The sequence below is a fragment of the Ictalurus punctatus genome, chromosome 18, assembly GCF_001660625.3.
Source record: "Ictalurus punctatus breed USDA103 chromosome 18, Coco_2.0, whole genome shotgun sequence".
Taxonomy (NCBI): Eukaryota; Metazoa; Chordata; class Actinopteri; order Siluriformes; family Ictaluridae; genus Ictalurus; species Ictalurus punctatus.
The window spans coordinates 12788956-12811761 of record NC_030433.2 but is presented as its reverse complement, the minus strand read 5'-3'; the positions used below and the strand labels follow the sequence as shown (position 1 = coordinate 12811761).

The window sequence follows — 22806 nt, the reverse complement described above, 5'->3', positions numbered from 1 at the left end:
AAATGAAAAAGCAAATTGATAGTACTAGAAACATGCATTATTCGCTTTAGGGAGGGACATAAGAAAACAACTTGCTGACTTTGTGATCATTTTGGCAGGTTTAATTTAGTGTCTTGAGCAAATGCAAAGAAATTATGTAAAGCAAAGATGCCTTCAAAATAATGAAGTTAAATGCTTCTACATACAAAAATAAGACTATAAATAGCAGTAAACAGTCAATATTTGGTGTGACAACCTTTGGCTGTCCCAGAACAATTAGTGCAGTTTTGGAGGGAAATTGGACTTTGAGAATCTGCCACAGTCCTTCCAGACTCTGGCTGACACTTTTTTTCCTGAAGAAATTTTAGAAAAGTAATGTTTTGAAATGTACAATGTTTTGTACTGACTCAATAATGGAGAAACCACAAAATAAAGGTCTAAGTTTGTATTACAAGAAAAATAGGGTAGCTAAGACCTTTGTACAGTACTGTGTATAATATGACCATAAGTACGTACAGGATTTCACAGCTTTGTTGCGGCCAAAAACGCTCAATTTTGTTGCAGCTCTTTTCAAAATCTGTGGCGCAATTTCTGGAGATTTTCTTTATCATTATTATTTTTTATAAACGGAATAGTACTTGAATTGGCAATACTGCAATTGCACAAAATTGTTTTGCACGGTCTTTCACAGTGGTGTTAGTTAGTAAATGAGACCTTTTAGCTGTACTCATGTTCAATGCATGTGAATCCAAGAGGGTTTGCCTGAATGTGCGATGTGATGTCACAAAACATCTTGGCCCAAATCTGCTGAAAAATTTTAAGCTCCTCTGAATATTGCAGCGTTTGCTCACAAAATCCTGGAGGCACGGTATATAAATTACGACTCAAGATACTGATATTGACTTTTTACACATCGAGATAAATGAGCCATTACCATTTAACTATTATGTATTACAGAAGAAGATTGGTTTTGTAATATTCAAACTTATTTACAGGTCCTTGCATCAGCCTAAAGGTGTAGAAATGTTTCTACATATCTAGTAGTTTCTTAAGCATTCAAATACATATATGAACCTTCATTATTCTACACACCATTTTAATGGTTCAAAACTTTCAAACGTTTTAAATGGTTTAAAACTACACGCTCAGGGGTATTTTACCAATAGCAAATGATGCTTAAAAGTTATGAGTGGTCACAAGGTTAGCTTGGAGCCTTTTATAACTGGAAGTGTAAATGGGGAAGAAAAATCAGAAAAGGCCCTTGATTCAAGGCAAAAAACAAACAGAGTATAATGCCTCAGTTCATCTGAGTAGATCAAGCAAGCCAGGATGAATTATCCATATTGCCTTTGGTGAGGAGTCTGCCAAAGAAATTGACATCTGCCTACCAGCACGTATAGCAATGGCACGAGCCTCCACCTTGTCCCCCATCTTACGGACGACCTCAGGAGTAGGGCCGACAAAGCGTACGCCAGCATCAGCACACGCCTGAGCAAAATCGGCCCTCTCAGACAGAAAACCGTAGCCTGGGTGGATAGCATCCACGTCATTCTCCTAAAGGACAGAGACAGGAACCATTCATCCGTTTAGCATCGGATCTTAATACAGCAAAACAGGCAGAAACAAACAAGAAGTCTCCACTGAGTGAACAGCACACTATTTCATCCAAAGTTTGGTGGGGTGGGGGGGGTCGGGGGGGGGGAAGAAAAAAGAAAAAACAAAACAAAAAAAAACCCCATTCATAGCAATTAAACAAATAAATCCCAGCTGGAGTTCCTCTCAATGCACCACTTATTCCACCAGGGAGGGGCTGACCTCTGCCCGAGACTAAATTAACTACAGACATTGTACTCGTTTTAAAGCTTATTGACTAATCTGTGTCTGGAACCCAACCCTACAGAGCTCACGTGCAACTCCTCAGTAAACGTTGACATACATTCTACATTACATGCATTACATCATTCCCAATCAGCTTAGTTACAAAGCATACAAAAGGCAGCAGTCTGGATTATTATTATTACTGAACAATCCCACAATCTCAACAAGTGAAGCTTCTATTATTTGTGAAAACTGGCATAGGTGAAAGCTGCTTTTCAAAAACGAGACCTTTTAATGAATGGATTACACTTTGTGAGAACATGCACAAGTCAAGAGATGCTTTATTATTTTATATTTCATTACTTACACAGTTACACTCCTTTACAACCAAAACAATGGATAAATTTTAACACGAGTTTAAACACTAACAAATATTTTGTTATAATGCTTGTTAAAGATTTAAGCAACATCTACTTGATCTTTATACCACAGTGCTCTTGAATTCTTGAGTCTGATTGGTCAGAAGGTGTTCATTTTTGATAAAAGCTGTAATTTACATGTGTTCCTTCAAATAGGTTATCGTTGTCATAGTAAAAGAACAGAGACTTGTATATTGGATGTACCATATAAACTGATAAAACGTAATTGTTTTCTGTAAGGAGTTATTCAACATTCTTGGAAAGAGTCTCCAGTTTTGGTACTTTATAATAGTCCGTCAGAGGTTAAGCTGTAACTTCAAGCTTTATGACACAGTCAAGTCTTCGAGGCGGAGAGCTTTCCACTGTGGTAACAGGGAACGGCATCTCGGATATTCCACAAAACTAAATGTATATAAGGGATAACATTCTTTTCTTAAGGTATAACTCTGATAAAAAGTGGTCCAATGTCTAAGGATCCTGTGCTCTCACCGCCACGAAACCAACCCAGCCACTGCGTCGCACTAAGTGCGGGCCCCAAGCCAGGATAACATGAGACGGTCATGTCAGTTAATTGGATAAGCTGTTGTTAAAAAGGATATGCCAACATTAAGATTAGTAAACTGTCTATAGGAGAAAGGCAAGCCATTATGAAGCTGAGAAGTGGCGTTTTAACAGGCAATGTGGATCTTTACATAAGAAATACATGCATAAGAAAACCCGAATATTTTCTGAACAGTTTCTGAAACTCCTTCCACAGGATCGGCATTCAAACTGTCCATTAACCCTCTTACCCCGTATGGCCAAAAAACCGGCTTGCCCGTCTTTGATCTATTCCCATAAGGACGATATACCGGCTTGGTCGTCTATGCCAAATCCCCGTAAGGCCGATATAGAGGATTTACAGTGTAAACGTTATCCCCGTAAGGCCGGTGTACCGGCATTACTCTGCTATGATTCCTTACTTATTTAATTATTATTTTTTAACCCGGAAGGTTGATGACGTCAGGACGTGATTATGACATTACGCCGTCATTACGATGAAGCTGATCCAAGCGTGAATATTGGTGTACTAGTAGAAGTGAACTAAAAATGCCAAAGCGAAAAGCTAATCGTGTTCCAGCTAAAGTTGCACCTACTGTGAACACAGGTACATCTAAAACAGTGGGGGGGGAAAAAAAAAACAAAAAAAAAAAAAAACCTACAGTTACACAGGCGAGAGCGAGGATTCTAGGTAGTGACAGCAGTGAAAGTTCAGGCGATGTTGAAACCGAAACTGATAGAGACGCAAACTCTCCTGATTCGGACCCTGATGCGTCTTCATCTTCAGCATCAACCAGTGCGACTGACACTGCAGGGGTCTGGAGTCATAACCTGACCATTTCTGTGCATTCGTGAAAACACTACCTGCTGGTCTGATTATCACCAGAAACTTGACTTTTGGCGCTAAAATGCATTTATTTATTTATTTATTTATAAAGGCATTGACCACGCTGATGCTCGTATTGTACTTCTAAATGAGTATAACGATTTTAGCGAGCATTTTTTCGTAATTTCTCTAGTTAAGAATTGTGCTCCAAGTTTAGTAAAAACACTAAACTGCTTCATTTTCAAAGTAATATTACACAAATACATTATTATAAGTTGTTTCAAGGCCTAAAAATGTTGAAATTAAAATGTTGATTTTGGCCCAGGAACTCAGGGTTGGCGTGCTGTTTCTCTGGGGAATATAGGGTTATGGGACATAATACTGTGGGAACTTAGGGGTAAGAGGGTTAAGAAGCATCTTCCTGACCTTGGCCACTTTGATGATGTCTGGTATGTGGAGATAAGCAGCGACAGGAGGCAGGCCCTTTCCTATGAGGTAGGCCTCGTCTGCCTTCTGCCTGTGCATCTGGCCAGTGTCCTGCTCCGAGTACACAGCCACCGTCCTGATGCCCAGCTCTGTACACGCCCGGAACACCCGGATCGCAATCTCTCCTGCAAACAGTTTTATACAACTGCTTATTAGAGAAAATAAACCACGATACTGTATGTAAACTGTCAAAATAGAAGTATAGCATGAAACAAAATACATGCAGACTGACCTCGGTTGGCCACCATGACTTTTTTAATCGGTTTATACTCCAGTGTCTGTGGTGCCGTATGAGCGGAGCGGAACAGACAGCAGGCCCTGCGTACCGCCAAGACACCCAGAGCAGCACGCATCCCTCCAACTTTCAGCAACATCTATACACAAAGGGAGGAAACAGCGGAAAAAGCATGAACATTTTGTACTGTATGTAGCAACCTGTAGTGCAGTATCGTACTTTTCAGCTTTGGCATTTTGTCAGAATTCACAATTTTGTATACACGTCATGTTTATCTCCATGTTTATCAATGGTCAGTCACTACAAGCAAAACAGCATGCAACACAAACATATCTGCTGAAAATAAATTTATAGAATTTGTAAGTTGTTTTAATGGTTATAAAAGGAATTGTATTGGTTTTAAAGGAAACTAATGATCCCTGTGGGTCTCTACGGGTAATTTTATGCTTTCTATTCGTGGCACATGATGTCTAGTGGATACCACTAAGGACGTAGGTCCTTAATAGGTCCTACTATGTAACGGAAACCATTCACTAATGGTTTTAATGGTCAACAGCTGATCGTTTGTAATGGTATTTGTAGTGGGATCCATTAGAATTTCTGTGAAGGTTTCCATCATGGATCATACATGTACTGACTCGTAGATTACACCTTTGACAGATGTAGGAATACATTTGATGCTTCATTTTCAGTGTCTAACCTGAAATTTGAAAATGCAACCGCCATCATTTATATTTGCATTCTCTCATCCATACGCTAAACTCTTCTGCAATCCTGATTGCATTTTCAGCATCGGTGAACATCCAGCAGAGACGAATCATACTCACACACACACACACACACACACACACACACACACGCGCGCGCGCGCGCAAAGGAAATGCAATTTCAAATACTAGTCACTTTTCACTTTCTAATTAGCAGTCGCATAACGTCCCGAGTATGCTGCCATGCAGCAGCTTTTAAAACTGCTGCCTGGTTTATTTCTGATAAGATAAACTAATAGTGGACTTTAAAGAGGTCGACGAGATCATGAAGGCCAAATGCAATTGCAACTGTTTTGAAGTGCTACACGTCAAATACCTAAATAAGTTCAAGCAGACGTTCTTTATTAAATCAAAAAGTAATGTCCAGCCATGTTCTGGTATTGGCACATTTTGTACAGTTTCACATAGAGGCAGAGCTGAAGTACTAAAAGCCATCTTACAACAACAACTCCCCACCGTGAGAAACCAGGCTGAAAAGACATACAAAAGAGGAGCAGGGCAGCGAGGGAGGAAAAAAAAAAAAAAAAAAAAATGGCACACCTGAATAAACACGCTTTATTAAACGCCGTAGGGGACAAAGGGAGAAGACAAAAGGGAGACTGAACGCAATGAGACGTTTCCCAGAAGGCACCTCTAGAACCAAGTGTAGACATTAAGCTCCTGAATTACCATTTTAATGACTTGAACTAAAGCTACAAGGATAAGCTAAATGGTGCATCATAGATATCATAGAACAGTTTGCACAACCTCACTTTAGCAGAGTGCGTGTGAATGCACAATGGCAAAATTAAACACTGCCAAAAAGAACTCTAAGGTCCCGCAGCTATGAAGAGGCAGGTATCATATCACATCACGAGACTTTGCTATGATACACAGTACTGTGCAAAAGTCTCCGGCACCTGCAAAGAAATGGTGTAGAGCAAAAGATGCCTTCAAAAATAATTATTAAAAAGGTTAATAAAATCCAAAAAAAAAAAAAAAAAAAAAAAAAAGATTTTATAATAAAACCCACAAATACTTTGCTCTAATGGATAAACAATTGCAAACAGGTCTATCCAAAAAAAAAAAAAAAAAAAAAAAAAAAAAAAAAAAAAAAAAAAAAAAACCCCCCCCCCCCCCCCCCCCCCCCCCGCTTGAGTTTGATGCTCAAGCTTCTGTGGATGAAACCCCAATACACAACTAACTTCTGCAAAGCCATGGCTGTGATACTTGGAAATGGACTTGTTTATATTGTCTCAACACACTGAAGAGGATGGTTCGAGTGGTCAAAAATATCTCCAGGTTGATTCATTACATTTCCAGTTGACTGGAACTTCTAAATTATTGCCCTGATTGTGGAAACGGGCATTTTTAATGCTTTTGCTATATTCTTATAGCCTCTTCGCATTTTGTGAAGCTCAACAACCTTTTGCTGCACATCACAGCTATATTCCTCGGTCATACCCACTGTTATGAATGACTAAGGGAATTTGGCTTGTGTTACCTCATTTATACCCCTGTGAAGCAGGAAGTCATGGTTGAACAATCTCTAGTCACCCAGGTGTACTAAAAATGTAAAATATCAATGGGAATACACAAATATATTTCTCATATGAATTCATAGGCATGCCAATTGTTCCACACCTATATTTAACAGATTCTGTTTTAATAAACCTGTTTGTGTTTGCAAACTATTTGATCCATGAAAGCAGAGTATGTGTGTGGAATTTGTTTAACAAAAGATCAAAAGGTTAAACAAAGAATTTCACAGCCTTCTTTGCTCATATTTACCAAGGGTTCCAATATTAGTGCTGGGCACTGTATATGTACTTTGCTATGTGTTCTAGAGATCAGTTTTTGTTCCAAGGAGCTAGACTATAGAGGGCCCCATAAACAGCTGTATAACTAAAATTTTGTTGTGTGCCATGACAAAGATGGCCGTTGTACTTAAACCAAGTAATTTTTTTTTTTTATGTTGGTTTTGTAATGCCAATACATAGAGGTAATCAATTGTGTATGTAAACAGTCAAGCAACCAACTTTAGAATTTTTGGACCATTTGAGATGAACTGACCCCTGTTGCATTTGCTTCTTATTTCTGCAGCAGAACCCAGCATCCCTCATTAGGTTTTTTTTGGTCTAAAAAGCAGTTTATGTAATATACTGCTTTGTTTACTGACAAACATCTTTCTGTAAAATTTAATTTTGTGCAAGAAAATTAATATTTGGAAGTCTAAAAGTGTTTTGTACTAGCTTCATAACAAAGTCTTAAAATACAAATCAATAAAGTTTGCACTAATATACACACATACTTGTACATATACATGCGTGTAATTATTAAATATATATAAAATAAATACATGCACATACACACCATTTTGTTTATCATGGTTATTACGTGTATACACACTGTTGGTCAATCCAATGAGTGCGGTCAAACAAACCCTTTTTATCTTGGCACAGAGAAGATGCCAGCTGTAGTCAATCATGATCACTAACAGGAAATCAAGAGGCCTTGGTCGTGGCAAATTAAGACATTTTGGAACTTTCAGCACCACTGAATAATCTAAGTGTATGTATAGTTTTGACCCTGTATGTATAATTTTGGTCCCATGGTGATTACAGTAAATCTCAAATTAATTAAAACTTGCAAACCATGAAAGAATCACATGAAAATGAATAAAGACTAAAAAAAACAAACAAAAAAAATTGCAAACCAAATTCTTTCTAGTTAAAGATGAATGTTGTACAATCATTCTGCCCCTAAAAAAAAAGTTCAAAGAAATTATTGAGAGCCTAATATTGCCATGACAGTCATGTCCATGATGAGTATGTAAACTTCTAACCGCAACTGTATATACTACGAGTGAACACACTGAAGTGCGAACTGATTTTATGAGACTCCATTTAACCCATTTTTAAAGTCTGAGCATGAATATGATTGTATTCCAAAACCTTACCATTTATTTCTTCCTTCTCTCGAAAATTCAATGACAGCAGTACATTTAAAAGGGTGCTGGGTTTTTAAATCAAGCTTGTAAATCTGCTAATGTCACAGAATGACCTAGTTCCCAGTTTTTTTGTTTTCAGCCCCTGCTTAAGGATCACATTCCACTGCAAATTAACAATACTTACTGTGTTGCCCCAGCTTGTACGGGAAGTATTGTGGCATGAATGGAAAATGCCAAGATAATGAAAGCTGTAAACTGGTCAGCCAAGCTTGATGCACGAACATTAGTTTAGCGGTTCGGTTTCACAGAGATCTTTAATAAAACATTCTTGGCCCACAACCCCCACTCCCAGGTAACCCCAGCTCCCCAAACCCATCTATGAAGTAGGCAAAATTTACAGGCAAACAAACTAGTACTACTACTCATGGACAAGGTAGATATAGATGGTGAGTATTTCTACTCTTGATGTTTATGCGGCGTTGAAGGCTATGCGGAAAATTGTAATTCCCCACCTACAACCGGCAAAAACCCCCGAAAACTCCACCTCTAATTGAAATTTCCACTCTTCAACTCGGGGTCGTCATCTTAACTTCCAGCTCCCCCACGTTAACAGAGTGAGATCAAATCAACATGACCGCTCACACTGAACAGTATAACATTCCCCTTTCTCTACTTTTAAGATAGTTCCTGACAGTATTGGCTTTAGATCAGTTAATATACATACAGTACTTTATTAAATCTAACACTGATCAGACTAAACTCTAATGTTGATAAACAGTGATATCACTTGTGTATGGCACCAACACTTCTCGCCATTGTCTGCTGGTTAGCTTGTTGCTAACATTACTTGTTACTGTCCGCTGTTAGATGAATGTTAGAAGTTCACAAGAACAGAACTAATAGCCACTCAGGCCTTTAAGTGTAACAGTGCAGTTAAAGTAGCTTTTTATGAACTTCATGGCCACTCACTGATCAGACAAACGACACTCATTGACTACGTTTACATGCAACCAAATAATCTGATAGTAATGCTACTGACGGACCAATCGGACTGAAAAGCCTTCATGTAAACACCTTTATCAATTCGACTGAGCTCGAGCCGAATGAAATTTCGATCGGATTCGAAAGGGTGGTTTATTCCTATTCTAAACCGAAGGGGGGGGGGGGGGGGGGGGAGACCATTGCTGACATGTTTGTGCATCAACAAAACAAAACAAAACAAAACAAAAACCCTTATTAGGATCAGTTGGTGTCATGTCGATGGCTTTCTTTCTCAGCTATTGTGTGGCTGTGCATTTTCACAGACGCTTCGTTTGGAATACACATAATTAGTGCTGCAACAACTAATCGATTAGGAAAATAGTCAACGAATCTAATCAATTAGTTGGTCTGCGCACGATACATTTACTCATTATGTTACCTCTGTTACGAAAACACGCTTTGGAGAGGAAATACTAAAGTTGTGTCCCAAATGACGTACTATACACTTGCACTATACACTGCGCACTCCATCATCTAGTGCAGTTTCTCTCATCTGGGAGGGTTTCTCCGCAGACCCCTAACAGTCAGCGGTGTAATTGCAAGGAGTTAGTGGGAAAGTTTTAAAAAATGGTTAAATAATGTACTTTATTGTTAAATGGATAAAAACATTCAAATAAGATGTTTTAAAATTAACCGATTTGGTTATTTACATTCACAAATATCACGATTGTTCATTGATGGATCTTATTTTAAATTTGTTTACAAATCCAAGGATAATTTGAAAAAACCTGAGTGGTACAGAAGCTCAAGTGTCACATTGATGGATAAAATAAACAAAAGAATTCAGGGAGTCAAATTAATCACCACACCAACAATAACATGTAAAAAAAATTTAGCTAATAACGATACGGAAAATTTGCCCCAATCTGGTCAATCGGGAAAAAAAATAAATAAATAATCGGCCAACTAATAAATTATGGAAATAATCGTTAGTTGCAGCCCACCATACAATGCACATAAACGAATATTTGAATTTTCAGTCAGATTGACAAAAATGGGTGCATATAAACATAACCACTGAGGAGGACGTGTTTTTCTTCCACACTTTACACATTGAATATCCCGAGGTGGAAAATGACATTACAAATAACCAATAAACGGTAAATAAAATTACCGCCAATAAGGCACGACAAATGCAGCATTATAATATTCATAGCAACCTAAAATGTAATGGGATACAATTTAAAGCTTTTTCCAATGTATTCAATGCTGCAGACAGTTTATCTATAATCGAACGCAGAAGTCTTCCTTCACTGCTACTGACAAGCACAGAAGTCAAGCGCCCTCATACGTGGGACTGATCGTATTAGCATCCGCACCTACTTCAAGCCGACCAAGAGCTACAGAGACCACACCCTTCACTGTGACCAACAGCTACATAGGCCACACTTCTTCCGCCATGAGTAAAAGCAGATTTATACTTTGGCATTAAAGCATATTTGCATTGCGATGGAAAGCAGGGGATTAAGGGTAAAAGGTGGCAAGCAGAGATGCTGGGTAAAGCAGTAAACTGTCACAGCACCAAGTAAAGGTTTATGTTACATGCAAGTATGAATACTTCACCCAGTTTATATAAAAAAAAAAATTAAAAAAAAAGTTCACATGACATCCTGACAAGCACAATGTATAATTGGCCTTAAAAGCTAAATAGGCCACACCCCCATCACAGTGACCAGTACAGCAGCCACTTTTGCTGTGACTGACCATTGCATAGACCAAAGCTCCCTCACCAACAGCCTCAGAAAACCACAAGAGGAAATAAAATAAATAAATAAACAAAAACAAATAAATAAATAATTAAATAAATAAAGTAGAAAAAGATGAGATCTGGATTTTGCTTCTTAACTGTATAGTAGTTTGTGCCAAAAATTAACCCAATGTATTGTTTTTAATCAGCACAGCTGTATTACAAATATTAAGCTATTTACTATAATACTGTTTCAAAAAGCAGATGGGGAAATCGGAATCTCCTCCAGTATCAGCTGCACTTCAGCTTGATTCAACTACAGGCATCAGGTTCCTTAAGGAGATCATATTAACAGACATCTGTTGGCCTTCATAAGATACCAGTCAGAAGTGAAGTACTGACTAAGCAAGACTTTGTAGTCAGTACTAGCCTGCAGGTTTAATTTCTCAACACTGCAAGACAAAACAAGGTGTTTGATTTAAAACCTGCCAAAGCCTCTTCTCCCCCCCACTCTTTTATTGTATCTCAAGAATACTTTTTGAAGAAGTGATGAACAGATGTGTTCTGGGGCATTAAAGTATTTCTTCCTCACTAAAAAAATAGATGTAAAGTCTTGGCTCTCCAATACACGGATATTTACAGTTCAAGCACATTCAATGTTCAGCTCTCACCGTAAGATGTTCACCCTAAAATTAATTACAACCAACTCCAAAAAAGTTGGGATAGTATGGAAAAGTGCTAATAAAAACAGGAGTGATTTGTAAAATGTACTTTGATTTGTCTTAAAATTTAAATAAAAAATAAAAATATAATAAATAAAAACCAAGGTATTTGATGTTTTACCTAATCAACTGCATAGTTTTTTTTAAACTAAACATCTATTTTGAAATTGATGCACACAACACATTCCAAAAAAGATGGGACCGGGGCAATTTTGGACTAATAATGATGTGACGAGTTGAAATAAGGTGATGTGAAGGCATGTGAAGCTGAGGTAATCGTCTAATAGTATATAAGGAGCCTCCAAAAAAGGCCTAGTCCTTCAAGTGCACGGATGGGTTGAGGCTCGCCAATCTCCCAACAAATGCTTCAGCGAATAATCCAACACTGAGAACACTATTCCCCAAAGATAAATCGGTAGTATTTTGGGCATTTCACCTACTCCCGTGCACAATATAATTAAATGATTCAAGGAATCCTTTCAAATCTCAGTGTGTAAAGTTCAAGGTTGAAAACCACTTCTGAATGCATGTGATCTCCAATCCCTCAGATGTCACAGTCTTAAAAACCATCATGAGTCTGTAATGGATATCCTGACATGGGCTCAGGAATACTTTGGTAAACCTTTGTCAGTCAACACCATTCGCCGCTGCATCCACAGATGCAAGTTAAAGATTTACTATGCAAAGCAGAAGCCATACATCAACATTGTCTAGAAGCGCCGCAAACTTCTCTGTGCTCGGTCTCATCTGAGATGGAGAGTAGCACAGTGGAATCGTGTTTTGTGGTCAGACAAGTCAACATTTCAAATAGTTTTTGGACAAAACAGCTGTTGTGCTTTCCGGGCCAAGGAGGAAAAGGACCATCCAAGCTGTTATCAGTGTCAGGTCCAATAGCCAGCATCTGTCATGGTATGGGGGTGTGTCAGTGCTCATGGCATGGGTAACTTGCACATCTGTGAGGGTACCATTAATGCAGAAAGTTATGTACACAATTTGGAGAACATATGCTGCCATCCAGAGCAGGACACCACCAAACTACATTCTATTCGGATTACAAGCGCATGGTTGCGTAAGCAGAGAGTACGGGTGCTAGCATGCCCTACCTGCAGTCCTGACCTGTCTCTGAGAATGCGTGGCACATCATGAAGTGCAAAATAAGGCAATGAAAGCCCTGTACAGCTGCAGAAATGCATAATGGATGAATGCTAAACTTTTAACCAACTGGTGTCTTCAGTGCTCAAATGCTCAAGTGTTACTAAAAGAAAAGGTAAACATAAGCAGTAGTTTTTTGTTGCAGTATGTGTGCCAGGTGCTCACTACATATCTACAGTTCAAAACATTTGCATGTTCACACTCGCATTGAAAAAAAAAAAATCTACAGTTGTAACTGAGGATTACCAAATAAATGCAGGTTTCATACAGATTTACACAAACATTTAAAACCGCAATATATGCACTGGAATGCATTAGATACATATGAACGGTGAAGTGAGTGAAGCATGCAGTCACGCTCCGAGTCAATTGTAGCAAGTCTGGATGAGCAGTAAATACGGATTGTTGCACGTGTAAACGTGGATAATTCAACAGAACGTTTACATCTTGTGCCACATATTACAAGAACAACATAATAGCTCCAAACAGCTGCCTTAATATGCAAATTACAGCGCCGTTCAATTTCCTATTCTGATTGGTAAGAAGGCATTGACTCACTTTATTTATAACAGCACAGTTTATATTAAATGCACCCCTAATAAGTCAATCTCTCCAGGATTTCATGACTGCAGAAATTAATGCAAAATCATTTGAAAGTTGCTTTGGATAAAAGAGTCTGCTAAATGAATAAATGTAAATCCAAGCAAACTCCGCACTATTTGAAGGCGCTTGCGATTTGTCAAAATTATAGATTTTGGCTAAGTCCTTTGACATCACAACCGGCATTCAGCCAAAGCATCAAACATGACTACAGCTAAAACATCTCATTTACCAACAAACACCACTGTGAAAGACCGTGCAAATACAATTTCGTGCAATTGCAATTTTGTCAATTCAAATCGTTTTCTGCAAAAATGATACATCAAGATCTCAAGTTGCATTGCAAATTTTGAAATAAGCCGCTGCAAGAGTCAAGTGTTTTTGGCGGCAACTATCATAAATGCCCTCTGCAAAATCCTGTACATACTGATAAGTTATCATTTCTACAGTAACAGCTCATTCACAGTGATAGTAGAATGGACACACGTGACATAATCTAAGACTGATAATACATGGATTAAAAATGGGCTGTTATTTTTAAAAGGTTCTGCAAGATTATGTTTATTTAACATTTCCAGAAGGAGTGTGCAACGACAAAGCAACAGGAGACACATAAGGACCAAGGACTCTTTTCTGCTTTCTTGCTAACATAAGCTCTCTTTCTGGCTGCACTGACTGTTAAGCTGCTATAGCATAAGAGATAACAGGAAGTAACTTGTCAGTAAACGTTCCACAACAATAAAAGGCAACTAATACAATGAAAAGTATGTCATTCTTTAATTAAAAAGAAACGTAAATGCTGCCACATTGCTGTGCTACAAAAGGAATAACATTTATCTTTGCATGCATAGTATCATAGTAACAGGATCTTTTGATCACAACTCAAGCAACAAAACAAACAAATAAATAAATCAGAAAGACCCATGAGGCTAGTTTATATCCACTGAAACTAATACTGCTTAATTCACATGAAATGATTGGATTTTACAGGATAGGGTTTAATAGTCATTAATCCAGGATTCATTTGGATCAAATTTAATTCAATTTCATCCCTTTTTTTAAAAAATGAGATCAGTTGCATGTCAAGGAAGGATGCTGCTTTAAAAAAAATAATAATAAAAACCACACACACCCCCAAGAAACAATCAGAAATTCTCATTTTTTCCACTACAAATACCATTACAAGCCACCAACTAACCACTGAAACCATTACGGGTCCTTAAAATGGTACCCACTAGACACAACATGACACCAAAAGGCAACAAATTAGCAGTTTCCATTAAAACCAATACAATTCCAATAATAACCACTAAAACCATTCTTCTGGGACGACAGCCGTGCAGAACAATTTGATGCAACATGGGGCATATGGTCTGAGCACTGAGGGCTGACACCCCCAACCTCTGCAGCAATGCCGACAGCACTCATACGACTATTTCCCAAAGACAACCTCTGGAGATGACGCTGAGCATGTGCATTCAACTTATTTGGTCAACCATGGCGAGGCCTGTTCTGAGTGGAACCTGTCCTGTTAAACCGCTGTATGATCTTGGCCACCGTGCTGCAGCTCAGTGTCAGGGTCTTGGCAATCTTCTTATAGCCTAGGCCATCTTTATGTAGAGCAACAATTCTTTTTTTCAGATCCTCAGAGAGTTCTTTGCCATGAGGTGCCATGTTGAACTTCCAGTGACCAGTATGAGGGACTGTGAGGGCTATGACACCAAATTTAACACACCTGCTCCCCATTCACACTGAAGGCCTTGTAACACTAACAAGTTACATGACAGCAGGGAGGGAAAATGGATAATTGGGCCCAATTTGTACATTTTCACTTAGGGGTGTACTCACTTTTGTTGCAGCGGTTTAGACATTAATGGTTGTGTATTGAGTTATTTTGAAGGGACAGCAAATTTACACTGTTACACAAGTTGTACACTCACTACTTTACATTGTAGCGAAGTGTCATTTCTTCAGTGTTGTCACATGAAAATATATAATCAAATATTTACAAAAATGTGAGGGGTGTACTCACTTTTGTGAGATACTGTATGTGTGTATATATAAATAAATGATTTCATTAATAGGACATCTACTTGAAAAAACCATTAAATTCAGTACGGGTTATTTTGACTCCCTTTGTGCATTCATGAAGGTTCATGCACTGTAGGGTTAAATATCAGAAATCTAAAAAGTTGTGTCTCATACCCGACACCTAGATGAACATTTTACAGTTGGTCATATGACTAAGTCATTCCCTTCAAATGCTACTGAAGTTAAAAACGTGTTTAACAATGTGATATGTAATTTTACAGACGGTCCCTTAATTTCCGTATTTCTGCGAATATCGCACGTCAAATCAACTTTATTCCAGTGTTCAGGGATACTTTAATCATAGATTTCAGAGACAGCTGCAAAGGGAAACTCGGTAATGAGAGCGACTCCAAACTTCCTGTTTCCACGTGTAGGAATTAATTCAGGACACTGCTCATACTGAAGCGACAGAGTCGCCTGTAGTCGAGTTGCTACTTTGCAAGTAGGAAAATAAGAATGTGTATTTAAAAACAGTTCATATTTATAAGCATTCTGCACAAACTGAGATGAAGTCAGATTAAAAACTTTGGTGCAATTAGAGTTTTAAAGCATCAGCTCTCAAAATACTGGTGCACACAATTTCTAAATAAACAAACAAACGTAAATAAATAAATAAAAACTTGAGCCATTTTCATTTACAACCTAGAAAGCAACCATAACTAGCTTGCTCCTTTGCAACAGAAATAGACAGACAGGCTTAAGACTAAATGCATTTCTTTGCTAAAATGTGCACACCACATGTGTTGATTAATACACACATCCAGATGAACGGATAAACGGATGGATGCATGCATGCTTACCTTTTAGGCTTGTACCCAGAAAACCTGTGCGTCAGGAAACTGCTCGCGAGTGTCGAGAAAACGGCAGCGCTGTGAAGCCCAGATCCAACGTAACTTTCTGTGAATATCAAACCTACGTAGGCCAAGCCTGCCGAAATGCTACTGATTTCATGAATAACGTCTGCGCGCGAGGGTTATAAACCGCACGTGAATATTTGTTATTAAGGACAGCGTGTAAACACTAGCAGTGACGCCTTTAATATGGTTTGTCTCGATGTGGATCCGGGGGAAACGCGAATTGAATACGTGAACTTTCTGGAATCCAGCTACTCTATAACGAGTCGAAATCACCCGCTATTGGTTTCCAGCGCTGCACCGTTTTATCGCGTCGCGTGCGGCGCGACACCTCCACTTCTCCTGACCCAGTCCGTGTGCAACGCTCTATTGGTCAGCTCAGAATCCGGAATTCCTTCTTTAATACACTTATCATTGATCTCATTGGCTGGCGCATGGATTGGCGATACACCATTCGTCACAGCTTTAGTCACTCAAAACCTACTCTGTATATAGCGCGTGATTGGACAGGTTATTCTAAGCTTCCTAGATAGGCGGGGCTAAAGGCGCAGGATTACATATGGTTCGTTAAAACACTACGTTATGATATAGCTAAACTTTTATAAACTGATATACTCATATGATTCGATTCAGTAGTCTCTGATCGATATGTGACCAAACTGTTCAGAATCCTTCCATTAATTGCGAATGATATTAACATATTGATGGACTTTTATGTTGGTTTTTTTTTTTTTTTGGAAGTTTCAGCGTTACAGGTAAATGAGTGCACATAAAAAAGGACTATTTTAAATACACTTGGTCATAAATTTACATATGCCTTGCAGAATCATAAAAGTTGCATTTTGTTTTGTATTTAGTACTACCCTGAATAAGCTATTTCACATAGCTGATGTTTACATATAGTCCACAAGACAGTAATATCGGAGTTTACACAAATGAACTAGTTCAAAAGTTTACATACACTTGATTCTTAATACTGTGTTGTTACCTGGATGATCAACGAATTTTTTTATGTTTTGTGATAGTTGTTCCTGAGTCCTTTCTTTGTCCTGAGGAGTTAAACTGCCCAGTGTTCAGAATAATCCTCCAGGTCACATATATTCGTTGATTTTCCAGCATCTTCTGCATATTTGACCCCTTTCCTTTCAACAGTGGTTATATGATGAGATCTTGTCACACTGAGGACAACTGAGGTATTCAGACACAAAAGTATTACAAAAGGTGGAAACATTCACTGATGCTCAAGAAAGCAACACAGTACATTAAGACCCAGGAGGTGTAAATTTTTGAGCAGGATGATTGGTATAGTTTGGTCATCTTCTGGGAAACATGTAAATATCTTATGTAGCTTCTGAAGGACAGTACTGAACAAAATATTATATACAACAAAAAACTTCATGGATGCTGCAAGGTGTTATGACCAACTTTTTCCACAGTTAAGAACAAAGAACTTTGCTAGTCTATTAAATGATGTACACATCAATTTAAGATTATTTTTTTTGCTCACTAGTTGTCTCCTTTCTTAATAATAATAATAATAATAATAATAATAATAATAATAATAACAACTTATTCAGTTATAATCAATATCATTATTTTACAATTGCTACACTACTTAGGGCATGGCCTGAAGCAGGTTCACTTGTATGATCGCACCACCGATTTATTTCTTTCAACATTATTGTACGAACTTTATTAAAGCCTAGGTAGGTAGGTAGGTAGGTAGGTAGGTTGGTTGAGGTATTTATTCCAGAACCTAAACTTACTACACTGTTTAAAAGAACATTTGGACTATTTTGTATCACACCAACATTACCTTTCCTCGTTGTAATAGAGGTACAGATTCAAGCAGACACACGTGATAGTAGGTAAATAGTTAGTTAGGGTAAAATGTAAATAAATAAAGTAAAAGAAATAAGAGTGTTCCTAAGCTCCATGGATGCATATAATGCATTTTATAATGCATCATTACTTGCCTGTAGATATTGAAGGCCAGAGCAAGAAATATTTTCAAATCAAAACGTCAAATTTGTGAATACACTCTTGTACAGTTTACTGAGAGGAAAACCAAAGGATTTGTAATCTACATAAAAGGACAAATGACATTTATGTCGATATTGTAACTTAAAAAGGTATGCCAGGTTTTTAATATACTGGAGAATTAGAAACCTGTAGCAAGACAAACTTCTTTTTTTCCTAAACAATACATTTGTGACGAAACCACAAGAGTCTCATTATAGAAACACAAGTCCCAGAAGTTTATTTAGCAAGAATAACAGTTCTGCAATGGATCGCATAACTCCAATGTTCCCTAAATGGCAATATGAGCAGGAAAGGAAGGAAGGGTGTTTTTTCCAGGAATTAAACCCAATCTTAGCCTAAGCCAGTGATTCTATATTGAAACTCCTTTTTAGTCCAAGGTTAGGCCTATTCTGGGAAGCCAGCCCTTAGAATAAACAGTTAAAATTACATTTAAAAAAATACATTCATAACAGTAGAAAAGACAGATTGTCGCTATAGAGGATGCAAAAATTTTAAGCATAGTACATCACCCTTCCTGCAGGTTTTGTCCATGCACCAGCCTCTGTAACCGACTTGAATTGATAATTTCGCTCATTATTAACTGGATGAGTGTTAACGAAGACTGAAAATTTTCAAATGATGTACCCTGACAAAACTGTTATTGGGCAATTCGATCCAATCCTGCCTTTAAACATAATTGCCAATACCTTGCAGGAAGAATGTTGTACACTGCTTAAGTGTATTTATTCCCAACCCAGAAATGGTCCACTGAATAAGCTACAGGACATGAATGGATGGATTGGACACAGTGCAGCATAAAAATCTAAAGACCATACGTTCACATGGAAGGTATTTTACAGTCAATACGAAACTTACACACAGCAACCGCTCAAAACGAAATTCAGCCTATAGAGGGAAAAAAAAAAAAAAAAAAATTCAAAAAGATTGTGTTGAACATCTGGGAAAACCTCAGACATGAGCCATCAGACCTCTCTAGCATAGAACAGATCATGGTATTTATTTGTCACAGGATCAATAGAGCTGTTTAAGAACAGACTTGTGTTTAAGACTAAAAACCCTGTCACTTAGTCTCTGCCTTTGTCCTTTTCTAAAAGGTGTGCAGAAGTGGTACTATTCCTTGCAAAATATTGCTCCACTATTCATGCCAGGGATTCCCTAGGCCAAATTTCTACGTTTTTGTTTTGTCGTCATGTTCCCTCCCCACCTAAAGGTTCCCAGTCTGTTGAAGTCATTACAGACTAAATTACACTAAACTGCAGCTATTCAACCAACACTGCATGTACCTTTTTGGCCCACTTATCATTAAAAGCGCCTGATATCCATGAATGGTTGTTCACCGTACAGTTCTAAGACCACTGAGCAGAGGTTGCATGAGAAACATGCAGAGTTAAAGGAGAGCGAGCAAGTTCGAAATCAAGGCAAGCAGAGAAGCACAGAAACATGCCAAAACCAAATAAAAGCATGCATTTTGCTGTTCGCCATAGTATATGTTGTATAACTTTTAAAATATTGATACATGTATTACATCATATATTTAAGGGTTTTTTTCCTCTCCTTATCTTAGATTATATGTAAACAGTTCTTTGATTTTCATGGAATAATGAGGTGAAGACGACGAAAACAAGTCAGGGGATGGGGGAAAAAAAACAAAAAACAGGCAGAGCAGAGGAGAGCTGAACTGAAGGAAAGAGGAAAAGGGAGGAGTAAGAACTAAGTAAATGGAAAGCAGTAGGAGGACACTGAATGCTTTTTGAAGGTTGACAGTGAGTGTTGCTGCCCACTGTTTGGTCTGCTGTAGTCCTTTGGGTTTCCAGTTTTACTTCGCAGTCATCATCTGGACAAACTCTGAAAGTGAGAAGGGGCAGACAAGTTCATGCTGGGTTTTTCAGGCCATCATCTTAAAAATGAGACACTTCTAGCCAAACAAATGCTGCAGCACAACAATGTCCATGGTTGAAAAGTCTGCATCAAAATCTATAAGCTATACATCTTGAAGCCAAATTATATACATTAACACAGTCATTTACATCGCCGTCCAAGGAGGCTGGTCATTCCTATGTTCACTGCTATGTGTTCAGTATTTGTATGTTAAAACACATTGAAAAAAAATACCAATTATTAAAAACCTGCTTGGGCATTTCAGTTGAAGATTACAAGTTTTAAGTAAAAGAAAAGACCAATGTACAAGTTTTATTTTTTTTTCCATTGTGAAGCAATACATGCAATCACTTAATAGCTTTAGAAAGAATGAAGAAAAAAAAAAATTAATATAGACCTTCATAGTTGACCTGGCCATCCCCATCGATATCTGCCTCTCGGATCATCTCGTCTACCTCCTCATCTGTCAGCTTTTCTCCCAGGTTTGTCATGACGTGACGCAGCTCCGCAGCACTGATGTAGCCGTTCCCATCCTAAACGTAAACAAAGTCGCTTACTACATAAGACCTACACAGCCATCTAGAAATATTATTTGGAAAGCATTATTACCCTGGCACAATCACGGCACACTCGTTATTCATTACCTTGTCAAAAACCCGGAAGGCTTCTCTGATTTCCTCCTCGCTGTCAGTGTCCTTCATCTTCCTCGCCATCATGGTAAGAAATTCAGGAAAATCGATCGTCCCGTTACCTTTGTGTCGACCAAAGATGCGAAATCTGATTAGTTCCTGACTGTGGCCATATATAGCTAACTGTGCGTGTGGACCTCCCCTCACCATCAGCATCGACCTCATTGATCATGTCCTGGAGCTCGGCCTCTGTAGGGTTCTGCCCTAGGGAGCGCATCACAGTCCCCAACTCTTTGGTGGTAATAGTGCCATCACCATCTTTATCAAATAGTGAGAAGGCCTCCTTGAATTCTGAAAAACACAAACAACGGGCACTGGATTAGTTGGGAATAACTACAAGATAGGATAAGTGAAAAAAAATCTTTTTTTTTTTTTTAAATATTTAACGTGTAATTACCAGCAATCTGCTCCTCAGTTAGTTGATCAGCCTGTTAACAGAGCAAACAATCAGAAACCATAATTACTATTTTACTAAAAGGTAACAGCCTGGAAACGGGTCAATCTTCATGGTAGTTGTGTTTTCCCCAAATATCATAAATATCCAAAACAGTACTAATGGTTTAACGTGATGTTTTCGAGTCAAGACGCATTGCACTTTCTGATTGGATTCAAAATTGCTTGTACAGGAGTCTGGTGAAAATGGTCACTATGGATTAATACAGTGTGGTTTAATAGATTTAAGATTATTTGCATCTGTATAAGAACTCAAGCACTGACGAACAGCTTTGCTATTGGAAACACTCCATTAGAACATACAGACAAAAAAAAAAAAAAAAAAAAAAAAAAAAAACACTTAATGACATCATAAACCTCAAGTAACCACCAGACTGAATGGACTAATTGAAATCATCATACTAATGTGAAAATAGAGAACTGGAACCATTAAACCAAATCTCATGTGTTTATTTATTTATTTTGGGGGGGAGGGCGTGCTTTGGTCTGAAGAATGACAAATGAATCCATAACCCATCACCGTTCTGTTGTCCCATCACTTATGATATATAGTCTGCGTATATTTTACTATATTTGATGACCTGATGTGAGGCTGCGTAGTTTAGCTAGTTAACCATCTCTCAATATTAAATACGCATACATACTCCTTAGCACAGTTAGCGTTAGCTGTTAATGCTTGGCAACTGCCGGCTGACCGCATCGAGCGGACTGCGTTAGACCTGAGGCTTAATCCCATTTGAACGCTTAAGAACTAACAAAATGGGATATTAAGTGCTGATTCTCGCTTCTCAAAAAAATAAATAAAGTTATTCAGTCGATAAATACCGATTCAAGTAAACGACACGGAACACTAGATAGATTAGCATCACGCGCTTTGAGCTTAGCTACCCGCCTGGCTAATCTAGGTAATGCACTGCAGCAGTCAATTCAATTGTGAAGCTAACTTACTAGTTAGCTAAACCGTTTCACTCAACAAGAGCCATGTTTCACTTCGTATTTTACGTACAAAAGCAAAAGCGTTATTACTTACCATTGTTACTCGAACAGTTTTTACGTTCTTTATGGAGATGAATTACGCAGCTAATTTAGCCTCTGTTCCGCTTTCCTTTCCCGCAGCTAACCGCTGTGCGCCCAAATTTCAGGATCACTCCGCCTCCGTTCTTGGGTCGAAAGCGGGCCGCCGCACCCCCTAGCAACCAAGCTGTCGCTATGGTGCGCCTGCGCCAGATCGCAATGAAAGCCAAGCAAATCCGACAAAATTCAACAAAATCGATCCTCTGATACCTGTTGCAAAACACGAACTATTAGTGTCTAATATTTCTTCTCGTGACTGACACAATAAAACAGCTTATCGTTCTAAATAACAAATACTCTAAACCTTCCTCTCGAAATTTGAACAGCCCTATCGGTGGGTTTATATATAGACGGTGGTTGGCGCGTATCAGCTGACCAGAATGAAACGATTCGATTGGTTCCCGTCCACCTGCAATGCGTCAGGGAGTCACTGAGGGGAGGAGGCGATGCGCAGGATTCTTAAAGACACAGCCCCATACTTTGCGGTACACCTCAGGGATGGTGTCCAAGGCTTGTCTAAGTA

The 22806-nt window shown here is 38.4% G+C and overlaps 2 protein-coding genes across 2 annotated transcripts in view; both read right to left on the bottom strand.

Annotated features, from left to right (window-relative positions):
* pcxa (pyruvate carboxylase a) overlaps window positions 1-16523 on the bottom strand; it is a 180021-nt gene extending 163498 nt beyond the window's left edge. Inside the window, exons 1-4 of the mRNA XM_017492563.3 lie at window positions 16093-16523; window positions 4301-4442; window positions 4009-4193; window positions 1368-1533 (exon numbers count right to left, since the gene is read on the bottom strand). Coding sequence (XP_017348052.2) covers window positions 1368-1533; window positions 4009-4193; window positions 4301-4442 — 493 coding nt within the window. The 5' untranslated portion in view covers window positions 16093-16523. The remainder of the gene's footprint in view (window positions 1-1367; window positions 1534-4008; window positions 4194-4300; window positions 4443-16092) is intronic.
* Window positions 16524-18380: 1857 nt separating this feature from the next.
* On the bottom strand, window positions 18381-22605 carry calm3b (calmodulin 3b (phosphorylase kinase, delta)). The gene is made up of 6 exons (XM_017493120.3): window positions 22240-22605; window positions 21154-21184; window positions 20904-21047; window positions 20712-20818; window positions 20465-20600; window positions 18381-20034 (listed from the first exon to the last, which is right to left on the bottom strand). Exons 1-6 carry the CDS (start codon window positions 22240-22242, stop codon window positions 20006-20008), a joined length of 450 nt encoding a protein of 149 aa, XP_017348609.1. The 5' UTR covers window positions 22243-22605; the 3' UTR covers window positions 18381-20005.
* Between the last annotated feature and the right edge of the window lie 201 nt (window positions 22606-22806).